At 43.4% G+C, this 12031-nt stretch overlaps 1 protein-coding gene across 1 annotated transcript in view; it reads right to left on the bottom strand.

Moving 5' to 3' along the window:
- LOC311229667 (dedicator of cytokinesis protein 3-like) overlaps nt 1–12031 on the bottom strand; it is a gene marked incomplete at both ends in the record, with an annotated part of 403980 nt that overhangs the window by 148126 nt on the left and 243823 nt on the right. The window contains 1 exon segment of the mRNA XM_084315742.1: nt 11085–11210. Coding sequence (XP_084171868.1) covers nt 11085–11210 — 126 coding nt within the window.

Raw genomic sequence — 12031 nt, 5'->3', positions numbered from 1 at the left:
CGCTATTACACTATTAAACACTATTACACTATTACACACTAATACAATACACGCTATTACACTATTAAACACTATGACACTATTACACACTAATACAATACATGCTATTACACTATTAAACACTATGACACTATTACACACTAATACAATACACGCTATTACACTATTAAACACTATGACACTATTACACACTAATACAATACACGCTATTACACTATTAAACACTATGACATAGGGGTGTAACGATTCGACCTCACAACGATTCGATTCGATTACGATTATTCAGGCAACGATTCAATGCATCATGAAATCTCTTAATTTGACCACGATTCGATTCGATTAATTTTCGAAAAATTTTCGATAAATTGTCTATCAGTTAATTCCCCAAAAAAAATTGAATACACAAATGTGGCTGGGGGAACAGATTCAGGCCCCGTTTAGACGAGCGTTTTGTGAACAGAAACCGCAAAAGTCATCTTGCGGTTTCACTTTTAATTTTACGTTTAGACGAGCGTTTTGGAGTGGAATTCTCCGTGCAGACGACGCTGTAACGACGGAGACCCGCTGTCACACAATTGGCGCATATGTCACATGACGTGCTGTGAAGACCCGCCCTACTCTGCCTCTGATTCGCAGACTGTGGATGGGGAATGTGATTGCACCAAAGCAGAGTCACTCACAGACAGTGGGTTCATTCACGCCGCGGGACAGATTCTTGTGTATTATTTAACCCTTTCACTGCCACACGACAGCCGGTTGTGTGATAGTAAAGGGGTAACCTTCTGTCGTGTGGCAGTGAAAGGGTTAAAAGTACTGCCAATGTAGCCTTCAGGTGATCTCCGTTGATATATGTCAGACATACTTGCTTTGTTTACGTCTCGGCTACTGGCGCATACCTGCTACCTGTGACGTAAGCAGTACGCGCGACCAGAGCCGTGACAAACCTTTCGTCATCGTTTTATCAGATTTATACGTTTTGATAGTTTAGACGAGATCGCAAAGCTTTTGCGTTTCTAGGAATTCCACCCTGGAAGGTAGTCTCACTTATTTGCGGTTTCACCCCGTAAAAACGCTGTTTCCGTATAAACGAAAGGCACATCCGCAAAAATATTTTTGCGGATTCACCTGCTAGCGTTTCCGTCTAAACGGGGCCTCACTCAGCATGAATGGACTAGGTCAATAAAAACAATACACAAAAAAAAAACATAAAAAAAAGATAAGATTTCTTTTAAATTTTTTTATTTCGATTAATTTCTATTATAATCGATTCTAACATATTCAAATCGATGCATCGAATCGAACACATTAGAATCGATGCATTTCGATTAATCGATGCATCGTTACACCCCTACTATGACACTATTACACACTAATACAATACACGCTATTACACTATTACACTATTACACACTAATACAATACACGTTATTACACTATTAACTCATTCTGCGCCAGTCACGAGAAAAGTCGGGTTAACTCGCCAACCGTTCAGCGCCAATCACGAGGAAACTCAGGTTTTTACCGCGATCGAAGCTGTCTGTGGAATGTGTTGTGCTTTTTACCGTTGGCTGCGGTGGGGGGGGGGGGGGGGGGGCGAGCGCCCTGCTACGAGGGCCATTTCATGTATGCACGAGGAGACATAATAATGATAATCGAGCGTTGATTTCACGATTCGATAATCAGGCGAAAAATTACAGCGTGATAAGTGTATTCCACTAAACCGCTATTATCGCGTCTTTTCCTGGGATTACTAAGAATCACCAAAACTATACTCATATTCAAAACGTTATAACACGGAAATGTACGGATGAAAAAATCTGTTTTGTGCATGTTGACTGGAAGCAACTCACTGACAATCGATGGGTGTATTAGACCCATAGCTATAATATAAGATATATTTTAAGCACTCGCAAATTTTGCAGTCTCCCCATTGATTAAAGCGATGGCATTCTAGCGCCCCCTGCCGCCCCAACCCCTGGCGCTGATTGAGTTAAACACTATTACACTATTACATACTATTATACTATTGGGTGGAATACACCTTTACCTCATAACTTCCGACGGCCCTCATACGGGCCGTCGTGCCCATGCGCGGGATGCGCGTGCGTGACGTTACTTTGTTCTCGTCTGTCGGCTCGGGTTGCATTTTTCACCAATACACAGTTTGAACGTTTCATTTGCCGCCTTTCGATCGCCACCACACTCAACCAATTGCGTGCTTCGGCGAGCGCCATTTGACCAGCGAGTGTCAAATGACCACATCTAGTACAAAACTATTTGGTGGAATAAATCTTCATTGATACCTCCTATAAGTCTCTATGACAAACAGTTCATGAGATATGAGGGCAGGAATTATTTCAACGGACAATGATGAAAATGAATGACATTTTTTCCTATCAACGGCAATAGGTTCACTATTGATGGATTCTCGTGTTATCAGCCAGTAATCACCTCGTCACATGTGGCTCCGTAAAGTTTCTGCGTTGTGTTTATCTCTTTCTCATCGTACTAGCTGAAACACGATATCTATATCTTCCCCCGTTGATGCATTCATCTCAAAAGAATTAAAGACACACTGGAAACAGGATACCTTTCCTTGGAACGTTATGTTTATTCCCAAAAACATACTCTGTACAAGATGGAAACCGTTCTGAAAGGTCCTTGAAAAGTATATTGAATTCATTATCTCTACCGTCTCTTCTGCTATTAGTCCGATGGTGGTTGAGGCCTAGTGGTTAACCAAAAGCCTTCCCTGTTAGCCGAAGCTAGCCCTCATGGCCTAGGAGGGTGGAGGAGGCCCCTCCCCCACCCTCCAGCTATTGCAGGCTCTCTGTCCACATCCCTACGTGTCAGCCTCGTGTCCTAGTCTGAGTCAAACCGGAAGAACTCCCAGCTATAAACTATAGTCCTTAGCAACGGCTGACAGCCCATAGCAACCGTGCAATGCATCTACGTCTCCTGTCACCTACGACCCAAATCTCCCCTACAAGTGGCCTGCCCCTAGCAACCCACCCTATCTCATCACTATAGCAACGGTTTCTCTCTCTCTCTCTCTACCCTGCCCCATCACCTATAAGCGATGACCAGACTGCCACAGCGCTGCTCACTGGTGTCTGTCTGATGACCTTGGCCACTATCACTCACACACCCTGCTGGTCTGTTTATGGAGAGTCTAACACTCTGCCCCTGTCTGCTTCTGCTATTATAAAGCCTGAGTGTCAGAGTAGATGTCTGCTGTCAGAGTAGATGTCTGCTGTCATTTACAGATATTTACATTATATACACATGTGAAAAACAAGTGCTATTCTTTCACTATGGCATTTCCATGTTGTCCAGAGGGCAGGAGTATTGCCCCCTTAGCGTTCAAAAGGTGTAACCATTCCTGAATATGTATTTCAATGGACAGCATTCACGTCCCTGGCCTGCTGTCAGCTGATGTGGCCAGTTTCATCCACCACAGCCTTGTAGTTAGCTCCAGATAGACACACATACAGAGAGACACACACACAACAAAACACACATTCCCCCAAGGCTACTACCGCCTGGTGGAGATAATGAGTAATACATCTATCACACTTACCCACTCTACAACACACACACTCACGCACACACACACACACACACACACACACACACACACACACACACACACACACACACACACACACACACACACACACACACACACACACACACACACACACACACACACACACACACACACACACACACACACACACACACACACACACACACACACACACACACACACACACACACACACACACACACACACACACACACACACACACACACACACACACACACACACACACACACACACACACACACACACACACACACGGAAGTCACAGAAGAATAATGAGCAGTGTCAGTGTGCTCTGTACCATTCATCATGTTAACATTGTCCTCACAGAGCACATATCAACCTTAATGTACCGAGATGAGAGTTAAACACTCACTCCATCACTGTCCTCTGGCTAGACAGGGGGTACTAAGTGTGTGTGTTGTGTGTGTGTGTGTGTGTGTGTGTGTGTGTGTGTGTGTGTGTGTGTGTGTGTGTGTGCGTGCGTGCGTGTGCGTGTGTGTGTGTGTGTGTGTAAAAAACCTTCTTACTGTATTTTACTATTATGTAACTTACTACTATGCTACTGTCCTTATACTACTATCATGCTTATACTGTATGCTTATACTACTATGCATTCAGAGTCAACACTCAAGTTTAACACTGAGATGTACCCCTCCTGCTGACTTGTTCACAATTTGAAAGTCGTTTTGGATAAAAGCGTCAGCTAAATGACTAAATGTGTGTGTGTGTGTGTGTGTGTGTGTGTGTGTGTGTGTGTGTGTGTGTGTGTGTGTGTGTGTGTGTGTGTGTGTGTGTGTGTGTGTGTGTGTGTGTGTGTGTGTGTGTGTGTGTGTGTGTGTGTGTACAGATAAAGGATAATGTCTTGTAAATCACAGAGTTGTCATTACCTGGTATTCTCGCCTGCCCCATTTCCCTGCCTCCTTATAGATTGCTTGAGCAATGTCAGGCTGCCAAGAATCAGCTGCCCTTCTGTAACTGATGTACATGTCTCCTCTGATACATACAGTATGGAGTCACCAGCTGCTTATTTTCATTAAATTAGTTCTGGTTCTGGAACCGGTTCCGTTCTGGATTCTCGGATCCATGGTGCTGTCTAGTGAACCGGCCTGTGTTTCCAGCAGTTTTGAGCCAAACTACTGTAATCAAGGACACATGGAACAGAGGGCATTGCTCAATGTATTTGCTGAAAGCATGAGGAACACATACTTGTTCATTATCAATTATTTGTCAATTCAAGGTGGCTCTCATATTGTCGTGACTTAAGAACTGTTTTCTCTCTCACTCTGGTGTACTACAATATTTGTGAGCAGTCTGGTAACTTTGCTCTGGAGATGCATCCAGTGTTGGATAATTATTTGACAATTATGCCCCGTTTCTGTTCAAGATTGGGAATGACCTTGTTGTTGAAGTGACTATGAGAATAAACATTAATGTCATGGCAAGTTATTATGCACTGAAATAACAAACTACCTGCGACAGCATTGAGCTGCAGATAGTGCTGCTAAACATTCATAATGGTTTAGTTATGGATCTGTCTGAATATAAGTAGAGGTTATTAACTTAAATACTTCAGGGAGAAGGAGTTGCTTTTGCCTTCGGTAATGGACCGAGGCGATTCCTACTGGCCTGTTATGTTATCGATGTTTAATCCATCTCTATCATAGACAAAACTAAATCTGTAATGCGCCCAGAAGAATTAGCTTGCCTTGCCCACTGATCAATAATAGCCATTTCCAAAAAAAACTCGATGACGGCCATCTTAGGTAAGCAAAAGGACATTTCCATTAGACATCAGATCAGAGAATGTCATTTCTATCCAATCTAATTCTATGATCTTGATATTGAGTTCATTAACTTCATTTCACTAAGGGAAACACTGAGTATGTGTTTAGCACTGAGACATTATTGGGAGACCTCAGTCAGCAGTGACTCTTTAGCTGTTTCCCTAATGGAGCAGTACTGTAGTGTCTTTGGTGTACAGAGGCGCTACATTGACTCATGCTTTTATTTAGAATGACCTGATCAGGTTTCAACCTATCAGAGGGGCAGACATTATTCTAACCAGGAAATTGAACCGAGACAGCTCAACACATTGGCCGTCGGCCGATGATCAACTTTAGAAGGGTAAGCAAATGTTATGTAAGAGATAAACACTATGACATTTTACCCACTACTGTTTTAACTCAAAGGACCATACCAGTCTAAATATCCTACCTAATAGTGTGAGGATTGGTTCATTCCCCGCCACACGCTCCGCTCCTTTAAGGTACTGTGTTGATTGGTGCATTCCCCGCCACACGCTCCGCTCCTTTAAGGTACTGTGTTGATTGGTGCATTCCCCGCCACACGCTTTTGGAGCAAGTATAAATTCCAGCACGCACCTGTCATAGTTTTTTATTAGCGCCCCAGAGGCTTTTTATACTGGGACTTTCCTTCAATCGATGTCGGGTCGTTTTGAATACTTCTGTTTCTGCCTGTTGTTCCCCGTTGCTGTGCCTCGTCTACTCTCCCTCCAGGACATCTGTGGATTGCCGCTGGTGAAGACCTTGTCCCCCCGTTTTGAGCTGCGCCTCGTTTACCGCTTTGGTGAGTTTGAACCAAACCCATTTTGGACTATTCTGTTTTGTGTGTTTTGAAGAACACTGAAGAGTTCTATTTTTGCTTACACTTGACTCAGCTAAGTTGTGTGTTAAAGGAGACACTGAAGATTATCATTTTGCTTGCACTGGACTCAGCTGGGGTGTGTGTTTAGAAGAGACACTGAAGATTATCGTTTTTGTTTTGCACTGACCCTCAGCTAAATTGTGTGTTGTGGTGAACACTGAAGATATCGTTTTGTTTGTTCTGGACTCAGCTAAGGGAGGAGGAGACCGCACTGCCTCTGTGTGATGTGGACTGTTATTGATCTCTCTCTCTCTTTTCCACCTCGAGTTGAAGCTGGGAGTATCTGCAGAGCCGCTTCGGCGTCAACACCGTTTCCCCACCTCGAACACCAAGAGGATCTGCAGAGCCGCAGATAACTCTGCTGAAGGCAGTCTCCCTTTGTTTCAAGATTGTTACTTGCTTCTTTTTGACTCTGAAAATAAATACGCCCTAGTATTTGGCTAACTCTGAACTACCTGTCTGTGCCGTGCGTTTGAGGTCGGTTTCAAACCCTAACAGTTAGCCCATTTACTAATGAGCAAACATATTTGACCATCCTCCTGGGAGAGGCTTCAATCAATCAAATGTATTTGTAAAGCACATTTAAACATGACACTTGTCAACCAAAGTGCTTCACAGTGGGTCACGTAGCTAAAAAAAATAAGAAAGTACTCCTAAAGTATAAATAAACAGAAAATAAACAACCAACAGACAAACAAAGAAACAGGTCAAAACAAACAAGGCAAGAGTCAGAGTGAGTCATGGAAGGCTAAGGAATATAGTTTTTTTTTTTAGCTTAGATTTAAAAGACTCAATAGAGGGGGCAGATTTGATGGACGTGGGGATGCTGTTCCAGAGGTCAGGGGCTGCGACAGCAAAACAGGAAGTTGGACCTACAGGTGGTTAGGAGACCCTTATCAGCAGATCTGAGGGCCCTGACGTTGTTAGGGGGTGAGGAGGTCTGCTAGGTAACACTTTGAGTGCCAGCCATGAGAAATCTTGTTAGTTCATGCCATGCGTTGAGTGTCAAGGACGAGAAATCTCGTTATTTAAGCGTAATTTCTTTTATTAGCGATTTCCATAAATTTTTCATCAATCTTGCCTCACGTTACCATTGGGACTGTCTCTGAGCTCGAACAGGGAAAATACAGCCCCCTATTGTCTCCCGGATGGTAATGCACGCATTGGATTGGACTCAATGAAAATATATGAGAAAAGAAAAATCCGGAATCCACATTTTACTTCTCAGGCATGTAACCCGAGCCTATTGCAGTCATCGCCGACCCTCAGAACAGCGTGGATTATGTGTTTTGAGTACCCAGCGTTGGATCAATAAACGCGATCAATATTTGGAATGGCGATCAGGAATTATAATAATCTTTTTGGAGAACATCTGATGTGAGGTAAGGAATCTATTTTACCAGTCTTGGGGTAATCAGATTTTTTTTTCACATATATCTCAACGTGTCCCCTATATGTGCATGTGTGTGTGTGTGCTGCCCAGGAAATAGATAATCGATTTTTCAGCCCGCTTCTCTAGCGTGCATAAGTACACATATACTATGGATAATCTAGCGTTTATTTGAAAACGATTCATAAATAGGCCGAAAAATGACGTGTTTTGTGTATTCCACTAAAGGGTGATTATCACAGAATATTTTTTATTTTCTGGAAATTTCCAAAAACGTTAGTTTTTCAAAACGGTATAAAACGGAAATGTACAGATGAAAAAACAATCCGTTTCGTACATGTTGACTGCAAGCAAGTCATTGATAAGCGACGGGCGTATTAGACACATAGCCATAATATAGAATATAGAAATAGCTCCACGAAAATCATGAAATATCGGAAAATCAGTCTCAAACGGCTGGCATTAAAGCGATAAATCGTGCGCCCCCTGCTGGCACTCAAAGTGTTAAGAGCTTTATAAACTAATAAGAGAAACTTGAATTCTTGAAGACTCAGCAGCCACCATCACCCCAGTCATCACCCACATAATAAACCTCTCCATAAAACAGGGATACGTCCCCAAAGACTTCAAAATTGCAAGAGTGACCCCCCTGCACAAAAAGGCAGCCAATTAGACCCAGGCAACTACCGCCCTGTTTCTATTCTTACCTCCATCTCGAAAGTTATGGAAGAAATTGTCTACGAACAGGTCGAAAAGTACCTTTGCGGAAAAAAAGCTAATCTACGAATTCCAATCTGGCTTCAGAACATCCCACTCCACTGACACATGCCTTCTCTATTTGAACGACACACATCAAACAAGAGGTGGACGCGGGCAAATACTGCGGCATGGTCATGCTAGACCTCCAAAAGGCTTTCGACACTGTCAATCACTCCATTCTGATTGACAAGATAAAATCAATTGGTTTTATAGTTCATCAGTGAGCTGGATGCAATCCTACCTGGAGGGGAGAGAACATATGGTGAAGGTAAACAGTACACTGCCCCCCCCCCCCCCCTCCCAGTGAGCTGTGGTGTTCCACAAGGAAGCATACTAGGACAGCTACTGTTCCTAATTTATGCAAATTACATGTCATCAGCTTGTGACTGCAACTTGTTCCTGTTCGCGGACGACTCAGCCCTGCTGGTCTCTAACAGGGACAAGTTGCAGGTTGAAAAAGCCCTCAGCTCTGAACTTGGCAGAATCTGCACCTGGCTCGCTGATAACAAACTATCATTACACCTGGGTAAAACAGAGTCCATTCTCTTCGGATCAAATAACAAACTCAGAAAGGCCAACGGCTTCTCTGTTACAGTGGGTGACAATATTGTCACAAGGAAAGATGAAATTACCTACCTGGGTTCCATCCTACCTGGGTTTCCTGTGACAAAATGGCAACCAATGTAATCAAAAAGGTCAACCAACGAACAAGATTCTTGTACCAGATCTCCTCTCTGGTAAACAAGAATACCCTGAAGACTCTGGCAGGAGCACTCATTCAAGGGTACTACGACTATGCTTGCACCTCATGGTACCAAAGCACCTCAAAGGCCCTAAAAACAAGACTACAAACATCACAAAACAAACTGGTCAGACTACTGCTTGACCTTACTCCTAAAACCCACTTCACCCTGGCCCATTTTGACAACCTAGGATGGCTTAGAGTAGACGACAGAGTACAGCAACTTGCAATGGGCCTGGTCTACAAGAATCACTACACCACTAAGATACCCATATACGTGTCGAAATACTTCCCAAAGGTCAGTGAATTCCACGACCACAACACCAGAGGGAGTTCGACAAATCATGTTCAACCCAGATTCGGCTCAAACAAGGGACTAAACACGTTTCGCAATTATGCCACAACAATGTGGAACGCCCTACCCACAGCCATAAAATAATGTGAATCCCTACCCTCCTTCAAAACCGCTCTCAATGAGCACCTACGGGTGGCTGCAATTCTAAACTGGCCCCGGTAAATGTCCAAACCACCACCCACCCACCCAACAAACCCCCTCCAATGTACAGTTTCTTCCCCCTCGAATGTTTTATGATCATAAATATGTCATAAATGTCATGATGAATTGAAAATGGGGGACCCTGATGTAAACAAGACGAAAGTCTTTTTCTGGTCTGCATCCCCTTAACAATTGTTTGTATTGAGCCGTACTGTATTGTACCCATTCTGCAATCTGTTAATAAAGTTTTCAATCAATCAATCAATCAATCAATCAATCAATCAATCAATCAATCAATCAATCAATTAATTAGTGCACCGGGAGCCAATGAAGGGAGGCAAGAACAGGGGTGATGAGGCTTACTTTTTTTTTTTTTTTTTTGATCTTTTTCCCCCTCCATTTTCCTACGATTTTCTCCCATCCCAATGTTAGTCGTATGCCAATTCCCAATCCCCTTCCTGGTCGCTGCGCACTTACCCCCCACAGTCAGATCATCTGGGAGAGTGGAGGCTATCACGTGCTTCCTCCGACACACGTCCAGCCAATCAACCGCTTCTTTTCACCTGGCAGCGCGGATCCTCCCTGAGAGGGCGTAGCGTGTGGAAGGATCACACTATCCCACTCAGGTCCTATCCGCGCTTAGCAGGCGCCCCGACCGAACTGTAGGAGTCGCTGTTTACAACGACCCGGACCCACCCCGCCAGCTTCTCCCACCCTCTAATACAGCCAATTGTATTAGTGTGAACGGCCAGCCAAGCTGGTGACAACCCCGGAGCTGTGAGCTGGATTCGAATCCAGCTCACAGCTCCGGGGTTGGTGACGAACGCAATCTCCGCTACGCCACCTAACCGCCCTCTTACTTTTTCTTTTTAAGAATTGTCTTTGTTTACTTTAAAAAATGTATATTATAACTAGTGCTGTCAGGCGATTAAAAAAAAATTATCAAATTAATTACAGGATTTGTAATTAATTAATCTAATTAATCGCATTTTAATCGCATAACCATTTTATGCCTGATATTCTATATTATATAATCATATTTCAAATTGCATGTGTCCGGATGGCAGAATTCAGTACTGTATCTACAAAACCTTCTGTTTAATCATCTTCCATCTATTAATTTGCTTAGATTTTTCAGGTCTGGTCAATTTGAGCATAGTGTTATTCACAGTCAAAGATAAAAAAAAATGTATTGATATTCTCATTTGGTTCATTACAATTTACTCAAGCCTAGTAACAGACACAGTATTTCTGACACTGGGAATACATTCCCTGAGATCCATAGATGTCCCTAGAATCAGATACCAAGAACATGCAAATGGACCATATAAAAAAAATTCTGTAAATGTGTATTCTACGTTCTTATGGAATGAATGAGATAAAAAAAAATTGTGTGTGTGTGTGTGTGTGTGGTACTGGTTACCTGGCATGATGACATCAGGGAAGCCCAGTTTGCGTGTGATGGCCACCCCTCTGTTGAAGATGAGTGGGTTCTCCCTCCTCACCTGCTCCATGTCTCCCCTCAGCAGCTGAAGGGAGATGATCAGGCCTGGAGAATGGAGGGAAAGAGAGAGGAAGGAGGGTGTGATGGATAAAGAGGAAATAGGGAAATGACAGAGAGAGAGAGAGAGGAGAGAGAGAGAGAGAGAGAGAGAGAGAGAGAGAGAGAGAGAGAGAGAGAGAGAGAGAGAGAGAGAGAGAGAGAGAGAGGGGGGACAGGTAATGGGGGGGGGGGGGTGGAGAGAAGGAGGGGTTTGGTTGGAGAGAAAGGGAGAGAGAAGGAGATAGAGAAAGGGAGAGAGGAGATGGAGAAAGGGAGAGAGAAGGAGATAGAGAAAATGGAGATATGGAGGGTGGGTGGATAGGGTGGAGAGAGGCAGGCAGGGGAGAAATGGGGAGGAGAGGGAGGGAGGGAGGGAGGAGGGAGGGAGGGGCCAGAGGTGGAGAGAGAGAAAGAGAGAGATTAGCTGTTCATCACAGACCAACAGAAAGCAGAAATACCTATAGACCTACACCGATAGTCTAAGCCAAGACCTGATGCTCAGGCCAGTTTGTAACAGAAGGCTTGTTTCAACAGAACAGTGATACCAAGTAATAGAAGTCCAGTAATTTGGGAATCTCACAATTCGATTCGATTTTCAATTATTGTGGTCATTCTCGACATTCTTATTTGACTGACTTAATAGGTCTCAAAGAAAGAAATCTCATAAACATTTCTAACAAAATTTGTGAATCGATTTAAAAAGATAGAATCAGGATTCGTATGTGGATATTCTTACCCACACCCCCTACCAATAAAATTTTATTTCCCCAGTAATGTTTATTAATGAGATGGGTGTGTCTAAACAAGCTGAACAAGCTGCTCCTGGG

The sequence above is a fragment of the Notolepis coatsorum genome (genome assembly GCF_963971535.1).
Source record: "Notolepis coatsorum genome assembly, chromosome: 6".
Lineage (NCBI taxonomy): Eukaryota > Metazoa > Chordata > Actinopteri > Aulopiformes > Paralepididae > Notolepis > Notolepis coatsorum.
This window is presented reverse-complemented; position numbering and strand designations above follow the sequence as displayed.